The sequence below is a fragment of the Ruditapes philippinarum genome, unplaced genomic scaffold, assembly GCF_026571515.1.
Source record: "Ruditapes philippinarum isolate M1 unplaced genomic scaffold, ASM2657151v2 ctg7685_1_1_1_1, whole genome shotgun sequence".
In the NCBI taxonomy this organism is placed as follows: Eukaryota; Metazoa; Mollusca; class Bivalvia; order Venerida; family Veneridae; genus Ruditapes; species Ruditapes philippinarum.
In genome coordinates this window covers 28,825-43,318 of record NW_026862986.1, presented here as the reverse complement: position 1 = coordinate 43,318, position 14,494 = coordinate 28,825, and the positions used below count along the sequence as shown (strand labels likewise).

The window sequence follows — 14,494 nt, the reverse complement described above, 5'->3', positions numbered from 1 at the left end:
ATCCCCATTCACAATACGCTACAACATTAGGGTTATTCCTGATTCACAATACGCTACAACATTGGGGTTATTCCCTGATTCACAATACGCTACAACATTGGGGTTATTCCCTGATTCACAAATACGCTACAACATTGGGGTTTATTCCCTGATTCACAATACGCTACAGCATTGGGTTATTCCCTGATTCACAATACGCTACAGCATTGGGTTATTCCCTGATTCACAATACGCTACAGCATTGGGGTTATTCCCTGATTCACAATACGCTACAACATTAGGGTTATTCCCCTGATTCACAATAAACGCTACAGCATTAGGGTTATTCCCTGATTCACAATACGCTACAGCATTAGGGTTATTCCCTGATTCACAATACGCTACAGCATTAGGGTTATTCCCTGATTCACAATACGCTACAGCATTAGGGTTATTCCCTGATTCACAATACGCTACAACATTAGGGTTATTCCCTGATTCACAATACGCTACAGCATTGGGGTTATTCCCTGATTCACAATACGCTACAGCATTGGGGTTATTCCCTGATTCACAATACGCTTCAACATTAGGGTTATTCCCTGATTCACAATACGCTACAACATTGGGGTTATTCCCTGATTCAGAGAGCTCTTGCGGAGGAGAAAATTTTGAAAATTAGTTGATAACAGGCCTTAAGTGTACAATTTATTGTAATCAGTTTTATTTTACTGTTTTTTTCTAGATGTATGAAACTGATGCAGGGCGTATGAGGCTAAGTGGTTTAAGGTTTCTGATTTCAAACCTCTCACCGTTTGTAGGTTTGTGTTCCTGTTTTCTTTCATATAAGAAAAACTATCCAGTTTGCTTGTTCTAATCTCATTTTTTTCCAGTCTGTGTCTGAAATAATGCACGGAGGGACCTGAGATCTTTCTCCTCCAGTAAAGCTGGAAATTCGCTATATGACCTTACACTGTCTTGATCATGATGTTAGTAGACGGTTAGTACATTGTTCGGTTTTGCTAATCTTAAACGTTAGCTGTTTCTAACTACCGTTGACATCTTTATTTCTACCTTTATATAGATTGTCATTCAGTGCGCATGGTTAATAATAAGGTAAAATATGTTTGTCACAATGGTCCTAATGGGACCCTATGAAATAGTGAAAAACAGAATCCTAAAGAAAGCCCAACACGGCAAAATTGTAAAATTTTATTGAGCCTGTTCATAAACGGTAATGGAAATTGCAAGTTACCGTCCACGCCCCCTAGCACCAGCTTAAGCAGAATTCAATATTTAAACACTAAAATGGTGAATTTTGAATTTAATAAACATCCGCAGATGTGCTCATACGGCGGTTATCATGGAACCTTCAATGTGACACAGTAGTGTCATTCCATGAAAAGCGGCGTATGGTCCCCCAAGTAAAAGAATGCGTGTGCCCCAAACGAGAAAACAATGGACGGAACTAAATAAAAACGACGGTATTTATCGACTTGAATTTGTCGAGTTTTTGTGTTTTCGTCATCGTGTCTTCGCATCTTCGTATCGTACTTTCGTAAGTTTTGCTTATGTTGCGAAAAATTCAAAATTCACCTACATTCATTTGTCTTGTAAGTTATATGTCAATTTGCAGTATATGCATTCGAATTGAAATTCATCTGTGACATCAGTAAAGTGACATAAGAAACACTGGTTAAATGAAAGCGTCTGAAATAATCGTGTTCTCTTTCATGTCCTCGTAAGGTTCCTATAACAGCTTCTTGGCACTTACTCACCCAAAACAGTTGAACGTTTACTTCTTGTCTGCTTTTCTATTTCACATTTTGTCTTTTTTGTCTTAATTTGACCATTGTTCATTCTTCATTCATTCATTCATTCATTCATTCATTCATTCATTTATTTATCTATTCATTCATTCATTCATTCATTCATTTCATGTCATTCATTCATTCATTTCATCATATTAGCATGTAAGTATATTATATAATACCGGTATGGTCCTTCATTATTTAAGAAATGTTGTATTTGTTTATTTATTCGCTCGACCTTTTCTACCTTTACTTTTTTTCTATGATTTAAATATATATTTTTTTATTTTCTTTATAATATACCTGTTTCAACATTATAGACACGGCTCCTAGATGCGGGTTTAAAACATTATGGTTTTTTTTGTCAATAAGCATGCCCAAACATAAACATAAATAACAAGGAAGTCGGCATATCGAACGTGACTGTGCGGAAATAAACAAATTGTTTTTCTTCCTTATTGAGGAGACGAGGGGGTACAAACATCATGTTTACAGATAGCATGGAAGAAAAAAATGTCTGTATTTGAACAAAACAAATTGTTTTGGCCATTGCACGTATTTTAAGAGTTCTTTTGTTTATGCTCTTGGTATGTTTGAATAAGCCTTGACTTTTTTCTAACCAATTATATTTGTTTATTTTTTTCCTTTTAAAGTAAATTGTATTGTTAAAAGATTTGTACTTGGGGAAGTAAAATAGCAACATATAAATTAAGGTATGTGAACAAAAAAAATCAAATTTTTTTCCAGTTTTTTAAAAAATTTTGCACTGTACCATTTCAAAATCGGAATGTTTCTGTTTAAAATTTATATTTCTATTACATATTTATGAATCATATGCAAACTTTATCATGATTTTTTGTCATGTTTTCAAATTAGATACTGCAGCTAGTATTGCTTAGTGTTATAACTCGTCGAACACATCATTACTTCATCTATAAGATTTCGAAAATCGTTTCGTTTAAAAAAAAAAATTGATATCGTTTTCTTTCTGAACATTTTTCGTGAACATTTTTCTGGGGAAAAAATGTGTACTGAATATTGAAATATACCGAAGCAGTTCACATTTTTTGTGTGGCACCTTAATGATCGCCATGTTAACTCAGAAAAGGATGAGTAATTCTGCCCTTTCCTAAGAATTGACATAAAGAAAAGACAAACGAAAGTAATTATCCTGCCCTTACACTCTCGAACAGCCATTATTAAAACTTTTGAATATATTTCATTATTAAGATCAAAGTGAGATTATGTGAAACTTCAATCGTGTTCGTCTTTTATGAACGCGATAGTGAAATCCAAGCAAGTGTTTTTAATGAATCACACACCCCTTTTGACAAATAAAGATGCCGTTAATAATGTAATAACTCGAGATGAACATACTCATATCACTTATAGTGTAATTACTCTGCTTGATTAAAATCTTATTTCTATCTTGTTTTATTTACAATGCTACAATTATTATGGCTGTAAGTTATAGCGTGTCTACAACTGGCATCCCATGTCTCTTGCAGTCACATCGTGTACCTGTGAAATGTATGCACCGTTTTGAACTCAACGTATTTTCAAAATCAAAGGACATTAAACGATTACATCTGAAATTCTGTAAATCTATATTCAGAGTGAAACAAAGTACTTGTAATGCTATCTAAAGGAAGGTTAAACTTGCATGTACGTTTAAAAGAAAACTACGTGACAAAACTTATGAAAAACAAGGATGTTTTGATATTTCATTTGCAACCTGTACACGATAAAATCTGTGGATTCTTGTTAGTTTTTTTTTTATTTAACCTTTAGTCAGAGCTAATGTAACGCAAACATTTTTTTCCTGTTTATAAAATCATGAAACTTTCTTAAATGGCATACACACGTACACATGTATTTAAATTCTATTGGTTTGTCATCAATTATCAGCTTTAAATATTCGTGGAACAAGTTTTTGAAATATTAAATAAAAAGCCTTTTCTGTTAGAAAACAACTTTTGAGACTTAACAATGAGTTTATTTGGATATAAAGCTGTTATCCTTTTGTTAAATGTTGGATTGGTTTAAATTTATCCCCTGTTAGAATGACTTCATGTTACAATGGGCAAGTGGGTCTTTGGGACTAACGGAACAAGATCAAGAAAAATAATATGGCTTTCCACCTGGAGGTGTTTCATTGTGCCACCACTTTGTGAAACAAGAGGTTAAACTGTTTAATCTTTTTAAATCTTTAAGAAAAACGTTTTTATTCAAATAATATATTGTTTCAAACAATATTTTACGAGACAATCGGTGTGCTCTATAAAGTGGTTTTTGTGTTGTTTTACCATAGATTTGTTTTCTAAATTGCTTTTATCTTTCATTAAATACAAACATCATGTTTTATTTTTCAAAGACAAACTTTGCATAATATCTTTTTTTACACATTTTCAACAGAAATAAAAGCCGACTGCAAAGTTTTTCAGAATGGTCTGAATGGGGAGGAAATTTTGGATTTGGACAAACAGCTTAGAACAAAGAAATGTAACACAAAATCCCATCGGAACAGGAAAACAGTGTCCTGACCTTGTCGAAAACAGATACATAGGTAAGATGCGAGGGAGACAAGTTATATTAATTATATTAATTTAAACGGCATTTATTTACATAGAAAATCAAAACAAAATCAAAGAAGGATCTTTGTGAATGTAAAATTAAACTATTGTTTGTTTCAGGAAAATAGAATGCTGTTTCCGTCTACTACATTTGTTATTTAACAAGATCACCTTTTCACATTCCACTTACTAACGTGAAATGTGTTTATTTAACTAACATCTATCAATATCAATAATTGATCCATTCCCTTGTAGTGACTGTAATTGTTAATAAGAAGAACTATTCTATGTTCCTTTAGATATAACACCTACAGTTATTGAGACTGCAAAAAATGTTGAACAATATTTTATACGACCAAAATATAACCCTAACATAAACCCTGGTGAAAGAAGGCTACTTGTGCGACGACAGACGAATCAAGGAAATGTCCGGGACCTTCTACTCATCATGGACAGCTCTGGTAGTATAGGGTGGAGTAATTTTCGGAAGGCAAACAAGGAGATAAGCACATTGATAGGTTTGCTTTGCCCAGAAAATCCGTTTGAAAAAGTGAATGGACAGTATCAGTACAATCAAGCCGCTATGCTCACATTTTCCACAACTGTTCATCAACATTTCGACTTTGATGACCATGCAACCACCGAGGATATTCAAGGGGCGATTTCAAAAGCTATGTATTATGGTGGTGGAACAAATACTGCAGAAGCCTTCATACAAGCTATTGGGATGTTCAAATCTTCTAAAGGTGAGTATTCATAATCAACATGTGATTGTTTTTTTTAAGACTTGTTTTTTTAAATAAGATTCATCATATATTCGTTGTATTCAGATTAAGGCGTACCTTTTTCATACATTTATTCCTACTTTGAGATTTCTCCCACTTCATAACTAATTGCTTCAAATTAAGCAGAAATGATACTTTTGGTTTTAAATTAAAAGATAAGGAAATTTAAAAAATTATACCGTAATAAAAATATTGTCAACGAAAAACTTCAAAAATGGGAGGGTTGCAATGAATTGCATTTGTTTTTAAGGTTACAGAATTTCCATCCGAAAGTGAAAGCCTGAAGTGTTGGGATATTCACCGATGGCCAATCTAACAATCGCCAGCAAAACATTGCAAGCTTGTCCCGGAGGAATGCCCTTCGTAAGGTAGCCGGACGTGTACGGACTTATGATTGGTGGTTTCACAGAGCTCGTGGCAAAGACGAAATGACTGCCTATGTAATCTTGCGGCCTATAACGAGCGGAAGAATCTCTTCTATGTTGAATCGTTATACAAGAACTTTGAAGCATTGGTCAAGTATCTTTCAAGATGAGAAGAAAAAAGCAAGGCCCGCATGGTGGTGGTGGCTCCAATTTAATGTCGGTTGAAAGTGGACGACAAACGATGGATTGAATGTTATATAAAATATATACAACTTTCAAGATTTGGATGACACTTTTTTTAACAAAAACATACAAATGCTATTATTTAACCAAATAAAGGAACAGATCAGTTACTAGAAAAGATTTCATTTATTATGTTTTGAATATTGTTATTTACATTTTTGTATTAATCAATTAAAGATAGTTTTAACTGTAATGTTTTATCTTCTCGTGTGTGCGAAATTCTAATGTTGTGGGAAAGTTCTTGAATGTTCTGGGAAACAGAATAAATCTACGCGAACTAAAATATGTATTTCTCAAAAATCAAAGTGGTATTTAAACGAAAGCTTCTCTTATCTGTTTCACTATTTTAGTTTTATTTAGATTTTTATACTCAATCATATAATAAAACTTTTTATTACAGAGTATAGGTGTGCCAAGTTGCATAACTGTTCAATCTTAATATGAGATAGCATACTACTACGCATGAATGCTTTTCTTTCAAATGTAACTTACAAGTATGGATGATCATCACTCTAAGAAAAGTACAATATGTGTGTTTCTTGCTGCAATATGTTTTCTGCATCAAATAACCAAAATAAATGCTTTTTTACAGAATACTTACTAAGTGTTACTCTTTGAGGGTACATACTTCCAGTCATGTGGTGACGTCACCTCTTGAACTATTGATAGTCTATTTGCAACGAAAGTTTTGAACCTTTCGTTTTATTTCTTATGTACCCCAAAACAATCATAGAGTCCGTCAAAAGTACTTTTCAGTAACCTCGATGTCAAGCTCCTCCATGACAACCTGGTACAGTTTTACAGCAACTACACCAAGTACGCCAGAATTACAGTAGGTAAGGTCAGGACCTTGTATCAGATTGTCATTCAGTGATGTGCCTTGATACTTAGGAGCACAGTCAAAGACAATCCTTTTCTTACCCGGCTTCTTTGGGTTAACAACTGGATGATGAGGTAGATACCAAATATGGCCGGGTTCGAATCCCGTTCTGGTATCTTATAAGGAAGCATAGTCCATTTCAATACACCCATTTCCCTTTATTTTATACAGCTTTATTATCTCGCTTTAAATAAGAAAGTCTTACCGTAGCCATCTTAACTTTATTTTGAAGGCTTACGTCTGGGTTTCTCCACGGATTCCCAATTTGTAATGACCGTTTTCTTTTATTGCTGTACCTTTCATTACGGAAAGTTCACGACGATCTTCCTGTGACATCCCTGTGCCACAGCTCTTGCCATCTGGGAAGCCGATTGCTTATAATTTATCGATTTGCAACTGTGTACTAGATGCAAACTGAAAATTGATACTACCCTGATCATTTGATGATTCATTATATGTAGGTCCGATAATACTTCAGCCTTATATCGACTTGATTGCAAAAGGCTCACCTCTATTCCCCCTTCACTATTCCTGTACCTAGAATACATCTGGGATGTCGCTTCCCATAAGCAACTCAACTTAGTTTACACCAATTTTCGGTAAATTGATACCATTAAGGTGTTTCCACTGACCTGTCACAGACCGGTCTGGCAACGACTGCAAGGATATAGGCAGGGGTTTTACAGACCTTACTCTTTGAAGATCAATAACCTGACCCCTATTTAATACACTTACCTGTAGTTGTACTTCTTTGCCATTCATATTTTGACCAGATTTGTTCACTGAAGTTAACGTGAACTTACAAGGTTTACTTTCAATCCTAAGCCTTTTTACAAGGCTATCGCTACAAAGTGTTACATCACTCCCTTCATCAAGGAGAGCATAAGTTTCTACTTGCATAGTTTTTGTTCCTACGACGACAGGAACTATGCACAAACTTACCTGTTTACACCACGATTCGGAAGCGGCAACATGTTTATCCTCAACCCTTTTAAATTGTTGGTTTTTGCCAGAATTTCGGTTGAAACATTGTATTATGTTTCCCGGTACAACATGAAACCCCACAAAACTATTAGCTCTACAATTTTAGGCATCATGTTTGAAATACAGTTTTCACACATTTCATGCTCTCTGATAACCCTCGGCTTTGAATCAATATCAATTGACCGAAAGTCTGCTCATTCCCTTAATTGATGGGCCATCTTACAGTTTACCTGAGTTTCTCTTATCAGAGCCAGTGGACAACACAAGCTGTGAAGGTTTTAGTTGAGAATTTCGATGCGAATTCACCGTTTGTTTATTGGACTTATTCGTAAGATTATAACCATACATTGTATTTGTTACAATTGACCGTTCCTTTACAAAGGTTAGAAGACTACTGAAACTTAGTTCGAGCCCCTGCTCTATCAGGCTACTTGCATGTTCGAACAACTGGATCCGAATGTGAAGTGTTAGTCTCCTCACTATTGTTCGCAGATTTTCTGTATTTGTACATCGGATACGAAACCTAGCTGAGTTAGAGTTATGTGACATTTCTCCATATGGAGTGACAGGTTCATTAGACCCTTTACGTCATTACTCTTTTTGGCACTGCCATTTACCAAATTGCCTACATGAGACCTGTAAATTACACATTCTTCAATACAATATTTGGCTAAATAAATAATTTAATCTTAATCTATTATCACTTAACCCTAGCCTCAATATTCATTTCGGAGTTGCTGAGAAATTTACAATAAGCATCAAGATTCCCATTAAATTAGTTCATGTTTAGGTTAACCATAAATGTTCTGAGAATCAACTTGTGAAGATATAACATGATTACAAAAGTTCTCACTACATGTATTAATATTTCTAGGTAAGTCCATTACGTAATTTTCTACTAGGACGTCAGTTGCTAGGGCGTACGGTAACGTGACGCGTATCTTTCGTTGAAAATTAATTTCTCTTCCTCAAGCTTAGCCAGTTCTAGTTCGTACCGGGCCGACTGTAGTTCAAGCTCCCGACGAACCTCCTCGCTTCTTCGTTTTGCTGCTTGCTTTTCTTTTGACTGCAGTTCTGCCCTCCGCTTACATGAGACTGTAGAGCTACATGTTACTACAGAATTTTCGCGGTGTTTCATCATACAGCCCATAGCATACAGCGAATAGCGTATATAGCGTATAGCGGTTATCTGAGAGTTATTCATTAATACTTTCAAAAATTGCATAAATACAAACAACATACAAACAATTCATACATACTTACAAATTAAAAAATACAAAAGAATTCAACCATAACAATTACTGTGAGTAATTTTAACAAATTTATTAATTGATAGAATTACAGATTATCAATTTTTACAGCAAAACCTTAACTATGATACAGTTTTATTTATCTTATCATAAAATTGTAATTGCATTTACCTTTACAATAATAAATGTAGTTATTTTAGAACAAAATTATATAAACAATAATTTTTCCGAACACGGGAAAATAAAACAAAAATAAACGTATTGAACAATTGTATCTGTGTTCGAAACTAAGTAAATTGAAACACACAAGATTCTTACTTTATATTCCAAAATCTAAACTTCAATTGCGCCTTTGATTGGCGGCAAATCTTGCATTTGCATAAAATTATTATTTCTAGGGACAGATTTGACCAATCAAAATGCAGGAAGCGCCCTATAAGAAAATAAAGTAACATTTAATTTTCTAAATATGGGTATCATTAATTGCTAGGGAACGCTTTGTTCTGGCACGGACCAGAGCGCACCTTACTAACATTGCGCTGGACAGTTGTCATGATTTTTTGAAATAAAAACAATTATCAAAACCTAGTAAATCGGTCTCTGATAAATAAAACCAGCACCGACATTCGGAGTCTGGAACAAACGTAAATCTTAAAATGAATGAAACTATGCATGTTAAGTTGAAGTGTAGCATTGAATTAATAATACAATATAATACATATCACTTTACATATGTATATATATTTGAAAACACTATTACGATATTTTTATATTATAGAATAATTGGACAAACCACGTAAAAGGTGGTGCAGTAATCCATCACTAAGTTTTAAAACTACCTAAGTGTACTCAGTGACCTATTTCCCGAACTATATTTTGGTGCAATTAATATAGTGCCAGTGATTAATTATATATTATATTTGTATGGAAGACAAAATACCACTTTATAAAAACTTTACTACTGTTGTGACAAATGTGTTACTTTTATGACAAATTTGCTACTTTTATGACAAATGATTTCAGATGCAGCGGTATGTTCCTCGGGTAGTTGAGATCTAAGTGTAGCGTGTACCGAGCTGTTGGTTATTTAATCTATTTGCTACAAAATAAAATCACAATATTCTCAAATAATCTTGACATTCTTAAATGCAAATGCATGTAACTTTTCTTGGGATACTTATCCGAAATGATTTGAAATATTCAAATATAAATTTTCCTTGTGGTTTCTTAACCTTTTGATTAGATATCAACTTAATAAAAACTCTAGAAATAATAAAATGCAAAAATAACAATCTTCAACTAATTCTTAAATTATCCAAAATATATATTTCAAGAAGCAATTAAACTCTATTTACACTTACTTTCAAACAAACTAAAATTTATATTCCTAAATCTAACACAAATTTGTTTCTCACTTAAATATTTCAATATAAAAATCCCTTATCTCAAATTAACCAAACGTTCAAAAACCAATTCTTTAAATACTATCTTCAAAATAAACTATACTCTATCAAACATTTGTCCAAGAGGTTTTACTTAGGCAATAAGGTATTTTTAGCACCAGTATCTAAGATGCCTGGCTACTAGTAAATATAATTACAACTTCGATCTTAACGGTCCGGAGCCAAAACTAAAACTTAATTAAAATATCTATTTCTTTAAACAATTATGCCCAAGGAATTTTACAGAAATCATAAAACGACCTTAGTACCAGAAATCTGAGATTTTTGCGTACCAGTTAGTATTTATGACTTCGTTTCCACTCTCCAACGGACAGGACCAGACTGAATTTTCACACTAAACACGCTCTATTTATATGCTGGCGAAGCATCATCCCCGCAGTGAATAAAATTAAAAATTTTGATTGGCTAAACTAATAAAACGTTTCTTGAAACTGATTTTAACTAACCCTTATAAGCGTCTGTCATTTGAAGTAAATTACCATACAAATTATTGTGAGTAAAGAAACAATTCAAAATATATACACTTTGGATAATTCTCCTAACTTATATTTATTTGACGGTAAAAACAACTAAAATTTCTACTCTTGCTATCTAATTAAATTTACGAATGAACTGTATTTTTTTGTTTTGGATGCAAACGGCGAACGTATAAAAAGGGGAGGCAATCAAATTAACTATAAAGTACATTTCCGTCACATAAGCATCTATCATGTCTAAAACCGCTATCTTAACACTATAAAAATCATGTTTCCTCTTTCTAAAGAATAAACGTTTTAATCGTGTCTGACACGTTTTTAGTAAAACAATTTATCCATTATTTACATATCGAATATTGTACGTTTAATTACAGCAAAGAAAAACACTGGTTATTCTGTAGCGTGTACCGAGCCGTTGATTATTAATCTTGTGCTACAAAAAAATTACAATATTCTTAAATGCAAATATATAATTTTTCTTTGGATACTTATCCGGAATGATTTGAAATATTCAAATATAAATTTTTCATTTGTCCAAGAGGTTTTACTTAAGCAATAAAGTATTTTTGAAGTAAATTTCCTTACAAATTGTGAGTAAACAAGCAATTCAAAATATAAACACTTTGGATGATTCTGTTGACTTATATCTATTTGACTATAAAAACTAAAATGCCTACTCTTCTTATCTAATTAAATTTACGAATGAATTGTATTTTTTTGGATGCAAACGGCGAACTCATTTCCGTCACAATTCCAAGTGTTATTATGTCCAGTCAAGTGTAAATGTTGGGAATATATGTAAAAGTTACAATTTGTCATATATGTTTTCAATTTCATATTTTACTTTTAATGAATATCCAGTATGTCATGCAGCACAACGGAAATTATATAGATGTCCTTCAGAATGGACATGTTACTAGTATTCTCAATAGATAAAAAATGGCGGGGCAATCTTATATATTAGGCAATCCTTTACATTTCTATTTATTAATTATGGGTCAATCACCGTGAAAATAGTCAATCTTTTGAAATAAATATCTTATTCAACTCAACTTGTCATGAAAGGCATTAAAAATACATAAAGAGTCAAGAATGTGTCACAGATTCATGTAAAATGGTTACATATTATATCATGTACATGCCAGCGGAAAAAATAAGTCCACGCTACATAATTTTATAATTTTCGAAACAATCTGTAAAATATCTTGCTACTATGGTTGTAATAGAAATATAATTATTTTGAGAATAATTTGGATTTTAAAGAAACGAAACTGCAGTAGAAATAATAAATATCTACAAAGGAACATATTACATACACATAGTAGTTAACATGAAATAACACACGTAGATGTATCCGCCATTATTTTGATTATATTAGATTGATTTTGCTGTGCAGCTAAGGAAAAGCATATAGGCACTTACAACCCGTGTTAATACCAATAAAGAGGTCAAAATATGCAAAAATAGACTTTACTGTGTTAGTCACGCCTATTGTCCGTTAAAATATGAACATCATATTGCAATAAACTTCGTCCCTATTAATAAGGCCATGTTACATGGTACAGGTATTCTATGTATTCCATGTATGTCATAGTAATTATGCAGTGCCACGTGACCTGGTGTTGAAAGGGTTGACTTATGACGTCGTAATTGGCGTCGTCGGATGTTTGACCATCGCCCAAAGGGTGTAGAGGCAAGAGACCTGGTTAAACACGATTACAAAGAAGATAACATAAAAAACTAAACATAATTAAAAACCCTGTCTTTAAAAAGTTTGAATTATTTTTGAAAAGAAAATACTTTATTCATTCCCTAAGACTACATATCAGTATTTTATTTGTTCCCATATCAAAGAAAAAAAATATTTGAAAAAATATCTGTTACATAACATGGTCATATTGTAACAGCTTTTCATATCAATGAAAACTAAAGAAGGGATTTCTTTATATTAGGATAATAGTTTTCCTTTACATTAGAATAATCTAAAAACTTAAAATCTAAAATCGACGCATCAGTCTTAAACAAGTTATTTGGTATATCATCGTAATCAAATAACTTAAAATCACGAGAATATATTTTTCTGATGTCATTGATAACATTAGAGGGAACAGTTTGATATGCTTCCATGAAAGCGTATTCCTTTTGCCATTGCCTTTCTTTAGACGTCGTTCTAAGCCTTGTCTTCTTAACAAGTTCGATAAACTTTGTTTCATTAATTCTCTCAGCTTCTCTGTCACTTAGAGGAAATGCTTGCATACCAATCACCCCTCTTATCTGTAGTTTTCTCCATATTCTTTGCAAAGCCTCGGCCCATGGAATACATTTTCGTATTTCATCCGTCCAACTAAATGGACTAGTTATTGAATCGTCGATTGCATCATCTGCATGTAATGAACTAAACTGCTTTTCAAAAATGGCCAATTTTTCAAATGTTTCATTTTGGTTGCATTTAGACAAAATATGAAATGTATCCTCTTTAAAAGTCTCCATTTTCCCAACAAATGTATAGTTCATTGCACAAGGTTCACATGCATTAAATGTCTTCACATGGCAGTCTAGTGTATTGTTTAACTGAACTGTCTGAACAATATTTTTTAGAAATTGTCCAAACTTGAGGTCAGCACCACACAATGTGTTAACTACATCGTAATATTCAGGTTTCGTTTTAAATACTTTCCAAAATATTGGATTGGGTCCAACAATTTTGTCAACAAATGCTGAAAACAATTTTCTGAATGGATTTCTAACAAATAAGAATTTAAACGAACCTTTAGCGTTTATTTTACTTCTACTGCCGTGTGATCTTTTGATGTATTCGCTAGATGTGTCAAAGTACAAATCACTTCTTGGAGCATCTGAAATCTTTATTTCGTAAGGATGCTTCTTAGCTAATGCTCTCTTTTCATATTCAAACGTTTTAAAAGCACGAGTCCAGAATGTTGATGCTATTTTACAAAGGGGACAATAAAGAATGTTATGTGCTTTATTATAAGATACTCGAACTCTCGCATGCAGATTTCTAACAGAGGAAGAGCATTTTTCCCGAAGTAATTCTGCTCTTTTATATCCATCTGTAGGGTATGTAGTTGTTTTACCAAACAGCCTTTTATTACTGATTGCTGATTTCTGCAAGAGAATGTAATAGGAATACAATGTATTAGACATTTCCGAAACAGCTTGTTCAACAACCAAACGTTGTTTTAAATAGCTAACAGATTTCTTGGTTGGTGCTACAGGAGTGTGATATTCTGTTAAGAAATGAGAAATATTATCAAAGAAAAATTAAATGACGTTCAAATATATACTGCTATAGAATTCAGCGTCTTTTGACAAACCAATGCACATGTTACCGGATATTACTCTCTGAACAACCAAAGATAACAAACTGACCAGCGTATTCGAAAAATAAATAGAGGATATTTAATAAGTGTAGTTTCAATACTAAATTTATTGAACGAGTTGAATAAAATTTTATTCTATGCGAGCCGCTGCCGAACATTATATTATTATTTGAGTGAACGAGTTTTATAAATTTAGTTATGAACCTGCAGGAATAAATATTCTATTGATCACATCCATATTTTTCAGTTAAAAACAATCCTTTATTCACTGACGCACGTATATAGTGTAACGCTAACATTCAGTGCACATTTGCGTTACGACGGTATGAACATAAGTAAAATGT

At 33.0% G+C, this 14,494-nt stretch overlaps 3 protein-coding genes across 3 annotated transcripts; 1 reads left to right on the top strand and 2 right to left on the bottom strand.

Annotated features, from left to right (window-relative positions):
* Positions 1–198: 198 nt before the first annotated feature.
* Positions 199–2,987, bottom strand: LOC132720833 (circumsporozoite protein-like). Its single transcript, XM_060705057.1, has 2 exons — positions 2,972–2,987; positions 199–596 (listed from the first exon to the last, which is right to left on the bottom strand). The coding sequence occupies exons 1-2, from the start codon at positions 2,985–2,987 to the stop codon at positions 199–201; spliced, it is 414 nt and encodes a 137-aa protein (XP_060561040.1).
* Positions 2,988–4,202: 1,215 nt separating this feature from the next.
* LOC132720832 (uncharacterized) lies at positions 4,203–5,143 on the top strand. The gene is made up of 2 exons (XM_060705056.1): positions 4,203–4,356; positions 4,663–5,143. Exons 1-2 carry the CDS (start codon positions 4,245–4,247, stop codon positions 5,121–5,123), a joined length of 573 nt encoding a protein of 190 aa, XP_060561039.1. The 5' UTR covers positions 4,203–4,244; the 3' UTR covers positions 5,124–5,143.
* A 7,592-nt stretch (positions 5,144–12,735) lies between these two features.
* On the bottom strand, positions 12,736–13,974 carry LOC132720831 (carbohydrate sulfotransferase 12-like). The gene has a single exon (XM_060705055.1). The coding sequence runs from the start codon at positions 13,972–13,974 to the stop codon at positions 12,736–12,738; it is 1,239 nt and encodes a 412-aa protein (XP_060561038.1).
* Between the last annotated feature and the right edge of the window lie 520 nt (positions 13,975–14,494).

What these genes read in the sequence shown, in the direction of transcription:
- LOC132720832 (XM_060705056.1), top strand. Translation starts at nt 4,245, where the DNA reads ATGGGGAGGAAATTTTGGATTTGGACAAACAGCTTAGAACAAAGAAAT. An exon ending in TGTCGAAAACAGATACATAG is followed by an intron (nt 4,357 to 4,662) that starts GTAAGATGCGAG and finishes ATGTTCCTTTAG; the next exon opens with ATATAACACCTACAGTTATT.
- LOC132720831 (XM_060705055.1), bottom strand. Translation starts at nt 13,974, where the DNA reads ATGTCTAATACATTGTATTCCTATTACATTCTCTTGCAGAAATCAGCA.